The sequence below is a fragment of the Ochotona curzoniae genome, unplaced genomic scaffold (assembly GCF_017591425.1).
Source record: "Ochotona curzoniae isolate NIBS_2020 unplaced genomic scaffold, NIBS_Ocur_1.0 contig_430, whole genome shotgun sequence".
Taxonomy (NCBI): Eukaryota; Metazoa; Chordata; class Mammalia; order Lagomorpha; family Ochotonidae; genus Ochotona; species Ochotona curzoniae.
The window spans coordinates 8854500-8872433 of NW_024466219.1; the positions used below are offsets into that span (position 1 = coordinate 8854500).

General features: G+C 41.2%; 1 protein-coding gene across 2 annotated transcripts in view; it reads left to right on the top strand.

The window, feature by feature from the left end:
- Positions 1–15871, top strand: part of CFH (complement factor H) — a 58354-nt gene extending 42483 nt beyond the window's left edge. The window contains exons 17-23 of one of the 2 annotated variants that reach the window (XM_040985401.1): positions 1844–2012; positions 2475–2684; positions 4000–4173; positions 4794–4970; positions 6921–7097; positions 13765–13947; positions 14876–15871. In XM_040985401.1, coding sequence (XP_040841335.1) covers positions 1844–2012; positions 2475–2684; positions 4000–4173; positions 4794–4970; positions 6921–7097; positions 13765–13947; positions 14876–15090 — 1305 coding nt within the window. In that variant the 3' untranslated portion in view covers positions 15091–15871. Of the gene's footprint in view, positions 1–1832; positions 2013–2474; positions 2685–3999; positions 4174–4793; positions 4971–6920; positions 7098–13764; positions 13948–14875 lie in introns of both variants that reach the window. The other variant, XM_040985400.1, reaches the window with a different exon arrangement.
- Positions 15872–17934: the final 2063 nt, after the last annotated feature.

Genomic DNA, 17934 nt, shown 5'->3' on the forward strand with positions numbered 1-17934 from the left:
TATCCCGCCCCTCCATACTGGCCAGCCCGCACTATACCCTGTTTTAGGATGCACATGCAGGTGCTGCAGCTTGGACCTACCCAGCTCATTCTTAGTCTCAGTACCTAAGAGTGTTGGCAGGTTCCATATTCATTCCTACATCAGCTTTCAACACCCCAGCTCTTGAACAAACCAGCTGGACTTGTATTTCATAGGGTTGGGCCCACTTATCCCCCAAGAATTTACCGCCGTACCTGGTTCTCTCACGTGCTGGTTAGTTTCATGGTCATGCCTAATGTGGCCTGTTCCCTATTCCAACACTCAATCAGGTACTTGGATCTAGGTCTGTTAGACAGGCCTCCGGCTGTAGCTTTTGTGTGCTATGGCATATGGTGATCAGTGATGCTCTGTGGTAACAAGTCCATCTCAGGACTATCATACAATCTGGTGAATCAGTCTGATCCATATAGATCTTCCAATCTCTCCCCTCCATACTACCAGGTCTCAGTCCCTTCACTTATCAGCCAGTACAGTGGCCCTGTTGTGTGTACCTCAGGATTCATTCATCATTTACACATATGGTTTCAGTATCCATGTATGTCTGTATGCAATATTTCATCACCCCAAATCCCCAGAGCTCATCAGCGGGCGGCCAGCTGCAAAACCTTTGCCAGATTGGCATGTAGGCCACCTTTAGAATAAAGATGGTGCCCGCTGCTTAAAAAGCAGCTGGCAGGGATTGGGGGGTGGACTGCTTTCTCTGGTCGGTTGGCCAACAAAGAAGAGTTCCTCTCGCATGCCCGAACCGCCGCAACTTCTTAATTCTAATACTGTGAAAGCTGTGTATGAGTGTTTTAAATCCTGCAATAAACTCCTGCTGGTCATTATAAATTATCTTCACTGTATCTGAATGTACTGAATTTGTGACTCTATTTTTGAAGATCTGTGTTTTTGGGAATATTACATTTTAGTTATATAGTCTTAAAAGGAATGTACCTTGCCCCAGTTTTCTGAAAGCGTAGGTTTAATGTTGCTATTACTGTGTCACTTCACCTGTGACGTCATCTAATCCTATGGTTTACGTTTTTGAAAACTTCCTTGATGATGAGCTCAGTTTCTTTTATGGTGCTAAGTTATTCAGATTTTTTTTTTATATTTTTGCCAGTGTATGGAAACCTCATTTTAAAGAAGGACGATATCTCTATATAACATCCAATTGACTGATATACAGTTGTTTCTAATATTACTCATATTCTTTATGATATTGATTGTTAAATTTTAAGGTAGTGTTTTCATCTAGTTTACAACATGGATTTTACTTTTTAATGCAGTTGCAGTTTTTAATGGAGATTATGTAAGTATAATATTCTCTCTTGCTAATAGATTCATAAGCCCTCTAAGTTTTGATACATTTTTAGTAGGAAATGCAGTCCTCCTTGGAGTGAGCACCTTTTACTGCAGATTACCTTGTGAGGGTTTCCAACCATTCCCAATGATTTGATCCATGACAATTCTAAAAGGTTCTTGGTATATATACATTTGTTTTCTACTTGTTATTAAGAAAGTATAATGCAGATAAAACTTTCTAGAAGGCTTATATAGTTAAAATAATTTTATATAAATCAGTCAAGATTTGTCAAGCAGGAAAGAAATGGTAGAAACTACAATGGAGACCCCGAAAACAGGTAATGTAAAATTTTCATACAAGCTAAAAAGCTACAGCATATGTAAATGGAGCACAGCATTTATAAAGTAATATATTATCCTAGCTATTAAAATTGAAATTTATTGTTGATTAAGCTTTTAGTATTTTGTTATGATTTTACTCAAGCAATGTACTTTTAATTTTTTAGGACAAGCACAGTCATGCCCACCACCACCTCAGATTCCCAACTCTCAAGATATGAACACCACAGTGAATTATCAGCATGGAGAAAAAATATCTGTTCTCTGCCAAGAAAATTATGTAATTCAGGGAGCGGAGGAGATGGTGTGCCAGGAGGGAAGATGGCAATCAATACCACGTTGTGTTGGTCAGTACTCTGTCACTGGTCATTAATTCCTCCCGGAGATGGACAGTCTCCTAGGGCTTTGTGTGGTGAAAATGCAGAAAACCTTTCCTCTGTGATTCTAATCCTGAAACTCTCGGTTATGTTTGAAGGAGCATAAATTAATTACCATTCTTTTATTCAGGTGAGAAAAATTAGGACAAAACCTTGGGACATAGTGTAAATACTATGTAAATTTCCACATAAATATATCTTACTCCTCATAATGAATCAGACATTGATAAACAGAGTTGGGATTACTAAATAGCATAAGTGGATTCCAGAAAGAAAAATGAAAGCATATTCTTGCAGATTTTAATTTTTAGATTTTTGAATATTTGTTCAAATTGCAATTGTTTTAAAATCCCAATAGTTTTTGTGGTGGTTTTTCATTTTAAGCATTAAACATCCTATTTGTGTTTACCTTTGATTTTTCTTCTTCAACAGAAAAAAATCCATGTTTTCAACCACCTGAAATAGAGCATGGTAACATTACATCATCTGTGTCTTCAGGAGAAAGGAATGATGTAGTTGTTCCCAGAGCGTACCCACATGGCACCAAATTAAATTATGTTTGTGAAGATGGCTTCAGGATATCGAGAGAGGATGGCATAACATGTCACATGGGGAGATGGAGCTCTCCACCTCAGTGTGTGGGTAAGAGCCATGTGAAACCCCCAGTTCTTTTTTAGTATAATTCACTAAAAATATATCTTATTAAGGCTAGTGGCTAATCCTTGCATTTCATGTGCCAGTATCCTGTATGCATGCTAGTTTGTGTCCCGGCTGCCCCACTTACCAGGTAGCTCTCTACTCGTGCCCTGGGAATGCGATAGAGGACAGCCCAAAGGCTTGAGAACCTGCACACGTGTAGAAACCTCGAAGAAGCTCCTGGCTCCTGTCTTGGGATTGGCTCAGCTCCAGCTATAGTGGCCACGTGGGGAGTAAACCTACAGATACATTTCACTGTCTATCCTTCTCTCTGTAAATCTACTTTCCCAACAAAAATATAATAAGCTTTTAAATATATTTATACGTCTTATCAAAGTCATGATGTTGAAGAATCAAACTCTTACACATACACAATCATGTTTATATTAGTCATTAAAATACTTTCTGAATAAGTTAATTGACATTTGATTGTTAGCTCATTATAAATTTGCTCGTTATTCTGACATTTTGGTTATTCATTTTGAAGATTCTATATTGTTAGACGCAGAAAGTTGTACACAAAAAGAGGAGGAGAGGCAAAGAGAGAATTTTTTCACCCAATGGTTCACTCTCCAAATAGCCCTTACAACTGGGGCTGGGCCAGCCAAAGCAAGAGCCAGGACCATCATCTGGTCTCCCAAATGGGTACAGCGGCCCAGGTATTTGGGGGGTCTTCAGCCACTTTTCCCAGGTGTATCAGTATGGATTGGAAGTGGAACAGCACAGTCTCAAACTGGACCCAAATGGGTTGTAGGCACCGGTTGCTGACAGTGGTGATAATTAACTAGCTACTCTATAGCACTGGCCCTGATTTTTTCCTCGCTTGTTTGTATAGTAAAAACAGGTGTGTTGTGACATCAAACATCCTATTTATACAAATTACAATGCTTCGCTTGCTTCTAAATATGATTATTATAACAGTGTTCCATCAGTTATCATACAGTGTACAATACTTTGATTAGATTTATAATCCCCATGGTGATTTTCATTTATCACCCAATTTGCAGCTGAAGCATTGATTAGTTCTTAAGGGTGCTGATATGTTTTATTGTTTTGAGTACTTTCTCAGGCTCTGACATTTGAAGACAGCCACACACAACAACAGTGGCTTTAGGAAGTACTTGCAGCCTTTCATATTGATGTAATAGTCACTGCTCTGCTTCTGTACCTATTCAAATACAACCACTGAAAAGCCAATAGATGCAACTAAAATCCTGAGTTCATTTAATATGAATTAATTCCTGCATTATTTTGATTGTAGGACTTCCTTGTGGCTCTCCACCTGAGATTTCTAATGGTGCTGCCATTATTACATCAGCCAGTTACCAGTACGGAAGAGAAATCACATACATATGTAATGAAGGTTTTGGAATTGTTGGACCCGAATCCATAACATGTTTAGGAGGAAAATGGTCACCACCCCCAGCTTGCATAAGTATAGTATATTTGATCTATTACATATATTAAATATACCCTTCTTTGGGAGTAAAATTATATGAGAAACAAATCAATTGCAGTTCTAGAACTTTATAGGGTGTCCTACTATTGAAGGTTTTGGATTCTAGCCAAGAATCATAGTCCTAATGACAAGGAAAAGGTTTGGGGTTATGAGCCAAATGTGACTTCAGTTCTGCCTCATCTTGTGTGAGATTTCAACTTCCAGAAACACACATCCTCTCACTTTTCCTCTCTCTTCCTGAAGCACAGCTCACCACGACTCATAGAATGCATTGTTATTCATTCTGTTTTCCATGTAAAGCTACCTCCCTATAAAAACACATTTCCAAATTTCTTTAAAGTAGGAAAAATAGGAATCTGGATACAAAATGCTTTCTCAGGTACAGCTACCAATGTCTCATCGGACATCAATACCGCCCCCATTTTATCTTTTTAATAGATGTAGATCAGTCTAAAACAATTAGAGCAGAACCTGTAACCTCATGTTTCACACAAGTTTATGTATTATTCATTGGTTTCATATGTAGGTAACAAATGTTTTGGAATGTAATTACTGTTTATTATCATTTCCTGAACTAGTTTTTCTGTTCCTTTTAGTAACAGATTGTCTAAATTTACCCGTCTTTGATGTTGCCATACCCAGTGGAAGGAGAAAGCACACATATAAATCAGGAGACCAAGTGACTTACACATGCCCAGAAAATTACAGGATGACTGGATCCAGTGTTGTGACATGTGTTAACAGCAAGTGGATAGGAACGCCAATGTGCCAAGGTACTTGCATATGCTTTTGTAATGAATTTATTCAAGTGTCTTAGGCAATAAGGAATAAAAAGGAATTTAGCATCATGAAAAGGGGTATACATTAATTTGTTAGGACAGGAGCAAGTAGGTGTAAGCCTAAAAATATAGGGACAAATTGAGTACGCAGTGGTTCTCCTCCCAGCCCTGTGGTTCTCAAAGTGCAGATCAGAGCATCAGCATCATCTAGCAAATTGCTGAAAATGAAAGTCCATGAGATCCTTTTAGACCTCTTTAATGAAAAATCTAGTGATGGGCTCCTGAAACTGTTGATCACACCCTGCAGGGGCTTCTTTGCATTCAGTGGGGAAAGCGTTGCTATGTCCTGTTACGGCTGTGTAAACATATGAAGGTTTCTCATGAGTAATACATTCTTTGTAGTATTCTTAAACATTGGCAAGTTAACAGAGTTAGCTTTATGCTTGTAGACTAGTTTGTTGTGTTTGAAATCTTGATTTTATGTCTTTTGACTGATATTTAAATTAAGTTGCTTTCAAGCTGGGGTCTTAATTTTTGGGTGATTTCCTAAGTGTTTAGATTTAAAGATTAAAAATAAATATTAATATGATAATGTCTAACCAAATCCTAATACCACATGATAACTATAATCCAGTTTTTAAAATTTAAAACCACACCTTCATACAATTGTAAAATCAGACAATTGCAACTATAAAACAAATTGAGCCAAACTCCCATTACTGGAAATTCCTGTTGATGGTTTAAAATAAAACAAAAAAATTGTAAAAATAGAAATTCAAGCATTATAGAAACGATAGTCTTAAAAATAGACTTTTATGCTCAGTGAAACTTTTGTTCAAAAGTAAGCAGTGCTAAGAATTATAATGTTAGCATCTCAAAGAATTTCATGTGAATTATGCTAATATGTCTATTTATTTATGTTTTTATTTGAATGAAATGAATAATATGTTATACATTGTTTTGCATGGTAATCTGTGAATGTGCTGATAAGTCTTAGAATTTTCTTACAAGGCTACATCATAATAATAAAGGCAATACAGAATCTTTTAAAACGATTTATTTACTAATTCAAGAGTCAGCAATGCAGAAAGAGATGTGGAGGCAGAGAGAGATATCTTCCATTTTCACATTCACTTTTCAGATGATCAGAAGTACTGAGGTTGTTTCAGGCTGGAGCCAGGAGGGAAGTTCTGTCCAGTTACATTATGTGCGTCATGGAGGCACAGTTACGTGGGCCACCTTGCACTGCCTGTTTCAGGAAAAGATCTGGATCAAAAATGCTTGTAGAGCATATGAATGAGTGTAAACTTTTTGAGTTAGTGGTGAATATATGTATGTGTGGACTACAGCATGACATTTCAATGTGTGTTTACAATGTTTGCTGACAAAGCCAATGCAATCAGCATTTGCCTTTTTCTGACATTAATTTATGTTGGAGCTTTGGAGCTCCTTTCTTCTGTTTGCTCATAAAATATCTAATATGTTATTTTGAGCTGTTTAGCTATTTTATCCTGGCCCAGCCAGCAGTTTGTAGCTATCTGAACAGGAAATCAGTACCAGATGGATCTCTTTCTTCTCTCCATCTCCCTTTCATTCCTCAGTCCTTCTCCCTCTTGTGTGTCACTGTCAACCTCACTTTCAAACACATAAATAAATGTGTACCAAAAAATCAAAGAAAGAAATAGACACTGAATTCCAAGGGAGTAAAATTCTTACCACTATTAGAAGAAAGGAGAAGTCATTTAATGAGGTAAAAGTTTAAATTCTACCAAAAATTGCTCTGTCTTACATTTCTAAGCATAATGTATGAATGCAATGACACAAGCACAATGTTTCACAACAGGCTACCTACTGATTTTAAATATTCTTTGAAACATGGATGCTTATGCAATGATGGGCTTCTCAACGTGAACACTTAGATTCTTTATTTTTCTCTTTATTCAGATGTTTCATGTGTGAATCCACCCACTGTAGAAAATGCTATTATAATATCCCCTAAGATGGCAAGGTACCCAACTGGGCATAAAGTACGTTATGAATGTAATAGTCCTTTTGAAATATTTGGGGAAGTAGAAGTCATGTGTCAAAATGGAACCTGGACAGAAGCACCTCGATGCAAAGGTACAGTACCATATTTCTCCAAACGTGTAAGAGAATGCAATAGGGCTAAAAATGCTAATATAAATAAAGTGCAGCAATTATTGTACAATCAATAAAATGATAGTGTTAGGAATTTTCTTTTAACAAATAAAATCAACAAATATGACACACTTTTCCATGAAACTTTCAATTAATTTAAAAGCACATGGGATCTGTGAAAATACTTTTCCTTAAACATAGTAATGCTCAATTGTTACCTGGGGAGTATATTTACAAAATACAGATTATGTCCACTCTACAGGCCTAGGAGATATCCACCATAGTTTGAGGAGTAAGCCGTTATGAATAATCACAGAATGTGATGTGAATATGAGCATTGTCAATACATAGATTGTAGTTTATAAATAGGGGACCTGGAGTCAGCTCTGTGGCAAAGCAGATAAAGCTATCCCCTTCAATCTGGCATCCTTTCTGGCACCATTTAGATTTAGATGTTCTGCTTCCAATTCAGCTCCCTGCCAAAGCCCCTGAAAAGTGCTCTTATGGGAGTCCCTGAAGATGCTCCTGACTGCTGGCTTAAGCTGGCCCAGACCTGGCCATTTTGCCCTTCAAGGGAGTGAGCCAAGAGCTTGGAAATCTCTGTGTCTTTCTCTTTGTGTCTTTCAATTGAGTCAAATATGTTTTTAAGAAAAGAGAAGTGACAATAATCCTATTCAAGCAATTACTTTTCTTAGAAAAAGTATATTTTCATGGGACACTCAAATATTTAAAGTTTATGAAATAAGAGAAACCCACAATGGGCATGTTGCCATCCACTTTCATTTAAAAATAATTTTCTGCCTGAAATTTTCTGAGACGTTTTCTTGAATCTACCTGTGGTATCTTTTGCAGTGATTTCTATTTAGCTGACATACAGTTGGGTCTTCTTTAAAGTAACTTTCTTTAAAAATGCCTATCTGACCTTTGACATCCTCTGACTTCTCTGCCATCCTATTTGTTTATATTTCCTCTTGGCTCGTTGGTCCTCTTACCTATGACTTAATTTCACCATGGGTAAAGATTTTAAAGATTTTTGAGTGTTTAATGTTCTTAGGAGTACCTTTCAGCTCCATTTCCCCCTCTGTTTTATATTTAATTTAATTGACCAAATCCGTAGGCTCTGGCTTTGAGGTTGACTCCTCCCAACTTATTTCCCCCCATATTATCACATTAATATAGTCCTTCATAGGTAGTCATAGTTCTATTATTCCACTGTTTAAGTCTATCCTGATATTGGTACGGACACTGGCAGAGTCCAGCATCGTATTGACAAGATATATCCAACAGTTTCAGTGAAAGTCCATCTTTGATTTGGAAGCAGAGAGGAATAACACATTGTATCTTTACATCTGGATATGATCATCTCAATTATGCATTTACTATACATTACCTTAAATGAGAAGCCAGGAATAAAATCAACAACAGTAATAAATGTAAAACAAAAGATTTACATCAACATTGAAAAAAAAATGACATGCTACTGAATATCCAGTATGATATTAAAAAAAAAAAAAGAAAACAAGTGCTTCTTGGAGAAAATATGCTACTGTGTGAGCTATGAGTCAGTGAAATATATTTTGTAAGGCAGGCTCTGTCTGAGCCATTGAGGAGGCCCAACACTAACACTTTCACTCCCACAGTCAGCCCACAGAATCTGCAATTCTCTCCATGATTAGGGTTCTGAGTCCAGCAGTTCAGTTGCTAGGGTATCGCCCAAGAAACCTCATCTGAGGCCATCTCAGACCTGATTCTTGTGTGTGTTTGCCAGTACAGGATCCAGCACAGACTGTCACCCAAATCATCCTCTACACACACTAGTAGTTGCAATTGCTGGGTCAGTTCTGTCTCCAGCCCCGTGTTTCACGCAAACCAGTTGGTGTTGGAGCCCAGCCTGATCCTGCCCACCACATACTCGGCCTTCACAAAAACCAGTGGCAGCTGCAGTATAGTAGGAGCAATCCACAAAAACCTCCACCAGACCTGCTCCTGTCCTGGTTCTCTTTCTTGCCAGTATGTACAGCAGACTAGTCGTGTCTGTCCTATATCCCATTCAGCTCTCATACATGTTGATGGGAATTGAAGCCTAGTTCATCCCAACCAGCCCCACTTTCCAATCCACACTGGTGCCAATGGGTGCCACCATCTAAGCCATGCCTGTGCAGGACAGAATTTGGCCCATGCGCCAGCATCTGCCAGATGATGCTACGGCAAAGCCCAATCAATCCACACCCACATTGGCTTATGCATGTCTCAGAAGGTACAGACAGCCCAGCCCGGCTTTTCCCTGATCCAGCTCACATGTAGGCTATCAGATGTGACATTGCCCAGCCTGGTCTGCTTCCCTTCCAGCTCTCATGCTCACTAGTGGGAGTATTCACCTGGCAGAGGGGCTCTTGTAGCACACTTCCTGGAGCCATCACCACTACCCCAAGTGTTTCCCATGTGTTAGCTGGGTGCTACAGCTCAGTCTGGCACAGCCCCTCACCTCAGCACATGCCAGTGGGAGCTGTAGCCTGCCCAGACCAGGTCCACCCCCAATTGCAACTCACATTGCTGGGGACTACAGCCTCTCACAACTCTGACAGCCCCCATGTGGACTGGCTAGTCATTTGCCCTGACTTGGCCTGACCCTAACTCCATTCTGGCACTCGGATTTGCCAGTGGGTGATATGGACTGACCCAGTTTGGCCCATACCCTACTTACACCAAATGTATGCCAGTGGGTACTATATTTTGGCCTGGTCTGGGGTGCTCCCCTTCTTGGTTCTTGCACTCACCTGCAGGGAATGTGTCCCAACAAAGGAGTTCCACAGGATCCTCCATCAGGTTCTTTCCCAATGCCAGATCTTATGCACACATAAGGGGTCCATGGGCCAGCCCTCATTATTCCATTCCTGTCCTAACAGGAACCATGGCCTTTCCTTACCCGCCCTCACCCATTCCAATTCTTGTTTTTTGGGCGCAGCAGTCCAGACACGCCTGGTCTGCACCCAGACATAGCTCACACATGACTCAGTGGTGGCAGAGACCTGATCTAGCCCATCCTATACCCACGCTGGTTCTCATGAGCACCAGTGGGTGCTGGATTCTACCCCAGTCTGGAGTATCCCATACCTAGCCCACACACATGCTGAGGGATTCTGCGCTATATTTGGACAAGACCACAGCCCCCACCTTGGCTCTTGCACTCACCAATGGGGATCACAACTTGGCTAGGGTGTCCCTTTTGCTCCCCATCCAGGCCTGCTCCTCCCCACAGATCTCACACATGGCAGTGTTTTCTCTGACCCGGCCTGGCATAGCCCCCATTCATCTTAGCCTTTGCCTTTGGATGCTGATCCTGCCTTGACCTAGCCAGCTCTCAGTCCCGACTCTCATAGGTGAGTGCTGCAACCTGGCCCTGCTCAGTCTACTCCCATCACCAGCTCATGTGAACCAGTAGGTGTGATGCCCTAGCCCAGCATGACTTGCACTCGCCATTGAGCTAACATCTGCTTGGCCCTGTGCTGGTTAGTGTCAAAGTCGTGCCTAATGTGGCCTGTCCCCTGTTCCAACACTCGATCAGGTACTTGGACCTAGGTCTGTTAGACAGCCTCCACCGTAGCTTTTGTGTGGTGTGGTGCGGTGTATGGTGATCAGAGATGTCCTGTGCTAACAAGTTCATTTTAGGACTCTCATACAGTCTGGTGAATCAGTCTGATCCATATAGATCTTCCAGTCTCTCCCCTCCATACCACCCGTGGCCCTGTTGTTATGTGTCCTTCAGGATTCATTCATCATTTACACATATGTATTCAATATCCATGTATGTCTGTATGCATATTTCATCACCCCAAATCCCCAGAGCTCATCAGCGGGCAGCCAGTGGGCAAAGCCTGGCATCCGATGGGTGCACTCACCGCCCACAAATAAAGATGGTGCAGGATACTTAAAAAGCAGCCAGGGGTGGACTACTTTCTCTGCTCCCTTTTCCAAGATTGGCTGATGAAACCGAGTTCTGCCCGCATGCCCGACCCGTATAGTTAAGATGGTTACCCTGGCTGAAATTTTTCCTTTTAGAATCTGGAATATATTATTCCATTCTCTTCTTTGCCTGCACAGTTTCTTATCAGTCGTCTGCTGTGAGTCTAATTGAGTTTCCTCTATATGTCATCTGATTTTTTTTATGTGCACATTTAAAATCTTATGTTCAACTGACGAGAACTTGATCCCTTTTGGTCAGCCCTGTTAGGAGTTCTGTGCCCCACCCTCCTTCTGTTTACCGATTTTTCCCCAGATTAAGGAATTTTTTTCGTATTATTTAATGAAATACATTTTTAAACCCAGCTTCTCTTTCTACAGCTTTTGGAACTCCTGACACTCTTATATTTGGCCTTTTAATAGTGTGTATCAATTTTTGGGATTTTTTCTTCTGCCTCCTTCATTCTGTTACTGAGACTTTCCACTGAATTTTTAATTTGCTCTATTACAAACTTCATTTCTATTAATTCGGCTTGATTTTGTTTCAGTGTTGCTATTTCCTATGTGATGTAGCCTTACATTCCTGTATTTGCTTCTCATTGTTGATAAGAAGTTTTATAACAAGTGTTCTGAATTCTCTACCATTTCCTTGATGTATCTATCAGTTAACTCTGAAGTTGGCAAAGGCTTTTGGTGCTTTGCTGAAGATTCTTCAGTTATATTCATTGTGCTTTGTCTGTTTTTTTGCTCTTGATCATTGCAATTCTGGTTAGAAGGTTCTTCTGCTTAGGGCTGGTTTGTAAGCTCTGCTACCCACATGTGTACAGGTCGGTTTTATTGTTTTGGTTTGGTACTCAGTTCTTTGTAGTTGCTTATGCCAGGTCCTCTATCAGGTTTCAGTCCTGGGTTCTTGTGCTATGCTTCTACCACAGACTCCCTGCGTAGCCTCACCCTTAGGATCACCACTTTCTACATCCTGTGATCCCTCCTGTGCTGTGACCACACTATTGTCTATACAGCCTTTCTCCCCTTCTGTTTCAAGCGGTGACCAGGGTTAGGGAGACACCAGCTGTCCTAAATAACTGGGTTGTCAGTGGTGCTGATCTTGCCGACACCTGCTGGCCATTTGGGCTGGGAGCCACCCAGCCTATTTTGGGTGGAACATGTGGAATGATGGGGAATACCTGGGGAACCATTACAAGACACTGCGCACAGCTCGCTGTTGACCACAGCCATTGGTCCTGTGAAAAAGCGTCCAAACTGCTCCTCTTTTAGCACATATAAAGTTTACTGTAGTTCCTTGTATCATTCAACCTATGTCCCATTACACAAAATGGAGCCTGATGTCTCACTTGTGGAGTTCTCATGCTCCTGGCTGTTATGTCTGTGGGCCACACAGACCCAACATGTGTGGAACCTGCTGGATTTGAATTTGGCACTGCTTTCCCAGTGGAAAAAGAACAGTATGCTGAGCCAGAAATAAACCTGCTCCAGTCATCGCTGAGATCCACACTCTTTGCCCTAATACACAAAATGATGCCTTATGTGACTGACACTAGTAGGGACCTTGGCTGTGAGATACACCCTGTTCCTACACAACCACTTGGAGTTTACTGCTCTATGCTCATGATCTGGTCAAACAAATCAGGAGGATGGACAGTCCTCTGCCTTTGTTCACCTCCCAAACTCCCGGTGAAATCACTTTCTTACATGGTTATTCCTGAAGCTCTGGATGTGGCCGAAACTTTGACTGCCACTGCCACTGGAAATATGTCTGCCTCTGAAATTGATTGCCCCTAGAGTTCAGATTGCTGCTTACTGACTGCCACGAGGATATCAGGTCTCTGCAACACGCTCTGCTGTTGAGGTTATTTCCCTGTGTCCAGTGGTCTGCCACTGGCCAGACTTCTATTTTATCCTAGAGTTTGCCATCTGTGCTTTACTATGGCTAATGATTGTCCCTCAGTTTAAACCTATCTGACCCTATATCTGCATGCCTCCCCAACAACCCCATTTATTTATTGTTCTAGATATTACACTTATAGGTAACTACCATGTTAACATTTACGTAGTACATGTAAATTGAAATATGCAAACTTAATTTCCATTTAGAACCACTAACACTTCCACACCAGGTGTCTGACACTCCATCCAGATCTCCTGAATGGGTGTCAGGGATGAACCTGTTTGAGCCCTCAAGTTGCTGATTCCAGGCTGAATATTAGCAGGAATCAAGAATTGGGAGCGAAGCCAGGAGATGAACCCAGGCATTCTGCCACGACATCCCAGTACCCAGGGTTCAACACAGAACACAAAGGGCACACTGCTGTGTTGTCCCTGAGTCCTACAGTCCCTAGCCAGATGGAATTGTTTACCAGACACTCTACCCGTCACTCATTCTTTCTCCCGCACCCCTGGTATCTCTCCTAGTCTCTCCCTCCTTCTCTGTTTTCCTCCATCCATTCTTCCTTCCTTTCCTGTTACCCTGCCTATCGAGTAAATACAATAAACCATAAAATCAGCTGACAAATGTAACTTAGTGTATGTGATGAAATTCTTTTGTAAAACATTTTCTTCATCACAAAATTCCAAGATTCTTGACATCAGATGTCATGCTGCATTTTCTTTGCTTTGTTTTAAAGTAACCAGTAGTTTGACTTGATGACTCAATCATTCATATATTTTATAGATTCTACAGGAAAATGTGGGCCTCCTCCCCCAATTGAAAATGGAGACACTACTTCATTTGCATCACAAGAGTATCCTTCAGGTTCATCGGTGGAGTATCAATGCCAGGACATGTACAAGCTTGAGGGGGAAAAGAAAATAATGTGCAGAAATGGGAACTGGGGGAAACCACCTAGATGCTTAGGTGAGTGCTTTAACATTCTCATGAGTTCTGGGAATATTGGTGAAATGAACATAAAATCGTGCTGGTTGTAATAGAATGTCTACAGATTAATGAAAACAATTATGCTGAGTCCTTGACACCAAGTATTTATATGTGAAGAGATGAAGCTGAGAAAACTTTCCAATTTTTATATATATACACATATATATATTTATTTATTTATATTTTGAATTTTTTAATTATGTAGTACAAGTTTGTATAGACTGAAATTAAACCCCCAAACTCCACCCCCGACAGATTTTCCTCATTTTGCTGCAGTGGAAGGCTTTCTAATTTTTATATTTGTTTTAGAATATAAAGCAGATAAATAAAAGTGTCATGTATTTGCAGTGTACACACTGATGATTTGATGTAATGTAGTGCAGTGCTTCACAACAATCCGATTCACACATTCCTCACCACCCACCGTTACCATTGTGACCTCATGGACATTCCATGAGCAGTGTGTAGGGGGCAGCAGGATTAGTGCTAGGTCTAAACATGTCCTCTCCCATCAAATTCCAAGGAATCAATGCATTATTACCAACTAACAGCACCATGTTGTATGCTAGCTAATGACATTGTGTTCATCTTAATTTGTACTCTTTGCGCAACATCGTTATCAAGCAAAGCCAGCTCTAATAAGTTTTAAAATGTAGAGCTCTTAATATATATCATTGATATGAATCTTTGATGTGAATATTATATCTCTTATTAAACAGCATGTTTTAACATTCCTTGCAATTTTTAGAGATTTATTTATTTGCTATAGCATTTGGCAGATTCTATTTGCAAATAATTATAACAAAGGCTTCCTAAGACATTCTTTTACATTCAGCTTGTACTCTGCAAAGACTTTGAGAATATTTCTGTGCTGTATAATTTTTCTGTTTATTTTTTCTACTTTCAGGTGCATGTGTTATCTCAGAAGAAACCATGAGAAAATATAACATAATGTTGAGGTGGATAACAAACAGAAAGCTTTATGCTGAATCAGGAGACGAAGTTGAATTTCAGTGTTTATATGGATATCGTGAAACCACCCGTCCAGAATCCTTTCGAGTAAAGTGCATGGATGGCCAATTCGAATACCCTCGTTGTGAAAAAAATCCAAGAAGATATTAACATATCGGATTTATTCTACTTTACTCAGAATTTCTTTTAATCCAATTCTCAGTTTTGAAAGTCTTTGTTTATCCTACCTTACTCTTGATTAGGAATTTACATTGATCTTACAGATTTATATCTTATAACCTAGTGCTGCAGTTCCTTTTTTCCCCCAAGTTTTATCTACGTAAGTATAAGAGAGGCAGAGTGACATAGGCAAATGGCGACACACAGGGAGAGAAAGAGTGTCTAATCTCTTGTTCATTCCCTGAGGATTTGCTAAAGCCAGGGCTGAGCCAGGTGGAAACTAGGAGGCAGTAATGCAATCCTGTCTCCCACATGTGTGTCAGGAGCCCAAATGCTTGGTCTGTCAGGTGCTGCCTCTGATGTACATTAGTTAGAAGCTGAGTTGAAAACACAGAGTTGGGGATGCTATGATACAGGGTGTGGGCCTCCCGGTGCTGAGCATCACACTTTCTGAAAGCACAGCTTTTTACACCGAGCTGAACCAGGAGCAGGAATGTCGCCTAGTGGAGAAGGCCTCATGGGATGGATACCTGCGTTCCATGTTAGAGTCCCTGGGATCCGTTCCTGATTCCATCTTCCTGCTAATGCCCTCACTGGGGGGCAGCAGAAGATGGTTCAGCTGGTTGGATTCCTGTCACTTAGGTAGGAAACCTGGGTTGATTTCTATGTCCACTCCCTGAGCTGTTGCCTTTGTGAATGTCTGGGCACTGTACTGTGGATGAGAGCTCCATGTCTGTCTGCCTCATCAATAAACAAAACTTTTCAAATTAAATGTTTCAAAATGATTTTCTGCTTCAAAGTTTCTTTCCTTCCTGTTTGGGTCACGAAATTTGTTTCCATAGGTGACTGAATATTACATACTTTGTTCACTTCTGACATTCATTTTATATTAAACCATTTTCAAGTCCATTGATTATCAGCATTAAATTCTTCATGCTGCTGTTATTTCCCTTCCATTTTCACAGATGGCGCATTTCTCTTCTCTGACACACATATTTGATTATTTATTTTTGTTTAAAATATTTGTTTGTTTTAATTGAAAAGAGATTTGCATGGAGCCAGAGAGCCAAAGAGAAAGATCATCCATTTGCTTGTTCACTCGCCAAGGTGCCTCAACAGTCGGGGGCTGATCTGATCTGAAGACAGGAGTCCTAAGAGTCCTTATTTGGTCTCAGTTCTGGTAGAGTCCCAAGGCTCTAGGCCAGCCTCTACTTTTTTCCCAGGCCACATTCAGGGAGCTGGATGGGAAGTGTTGCAGCCAGGACATGAACCAATGCCCATACTGGATTCCAGTACTTAAACAGGGAGAACTAGCCAATTTAGGTAGCCCACTGGGCCCTTTGTCGCGCCCACGTGTCTTACCGCCCAGCAATAAGACGCAGACGCGTGTGAAGTCTCCTGCGGTAAAATTTATTGTGCACACTAACATGAGGAAGGAAGCGTGAATCCCGGCAGGCTTCTACTCTTATGTGCTGTCTGGCCCCGCCTCCGCCGATGATAGGTCGGCGTCACGATACGCAGGGTTCTGGGCGACTGGATTCGTCAGTCCCAGTGTTTACGTGCCTGCCGCGCCGCAGCTCACTGCGCATGCGCTAGGCACGTGCGCAGTACTGTGAAAGCTACGTGACTTTCCACCAGGCACCAAGATCTAGCCTCTCTGGCCGGCGCCATTTTGGGTACGGCATGTAGCCAGTACATACAGATATGGCTGGCAACATCTCCCCCTTTCTTATACAATAGAAAAAATAAGCTGGTATGGGCCTGTCTTAGGTTGTAGACTCAAGGCGCACGATCCGTCATAGGGAGGCTGCGTGGCTTGACGTAGTCCCTGTCTTAGACCGATAATTGTCTGGGTCTATCTTACCCGTCATGGGCTACAACCGCGGTGGTTGTAAAGAGCAATGTCTCGACAAGTTAGTTATAAGATTGACTACCCTCTCGCGTGCAATGGATAAGACCTGCGAGGTGCAAGGGCTAGTCAGGTGCATTATGCATCATGCTCGAACTCAGTGCAATGCCATAATGACCTGAGGTGCAGGAGCCATGATGTCCATGCTCTTAACTAAGCCTGTTGAAGCATGCTCAACCATACCATGGGGGAGTCACCATACTGCATGGCTAGTAGGGCTTGATGTATTGTCACACAATCTCGCTGAGCGCGGTGTCTCAAATGACACAGGCAAAAAAGGCATAAGGCACAGCCTGCACATAAGAGCAGAATTAGCACAACCACTCCCACCCATTCCTTAATATGGGAAGTGATGTTCCAAATCCAAGTAGCCAGGGTTTCAGCAACTACAGGATCCACCCATGTAGAATTAATCTGGACAATGGCAATTCTCAACTCCGACTGTAAAATATCAAATTCTCTCGTCCAATTTCCTAAAAGATAGGAAGAAAGCTGGCAAGAAAGATTAGCAGCCATTGAAACATTTTGAAAAGGAATATAAGTAACACATAAACCTTGACACTAAAATTCTCAGGAGACGCTTGAAAACAAAGCGTGTCCTGTAGGGAGAATAAAAAATTACTCATATTCTCCTTAATATCATCATAAGGGAGAAAAGGCAAATCCAAAGAAGAAAAAATCGAGGAAACACTCGGGCTGAGTGGGCGACCGGTAAGGGTCGTGGAAAAACACTCAAAACTCCTCATCGTGGCTCAGCAATCACGATCCTCACAAGCGCCATACAGACCATTAGTTGCACCATCAGCCGTGTTTGCACTGGGCGGGGCACCATCGTCCTGTGGGATTGTAGGAGGAGTTTCTGATTGCGGGTCTGCATGAATCTTCCCCAAGTCAGATCCTCGTGCAAGCGCTCCAGCAGTTGCAGA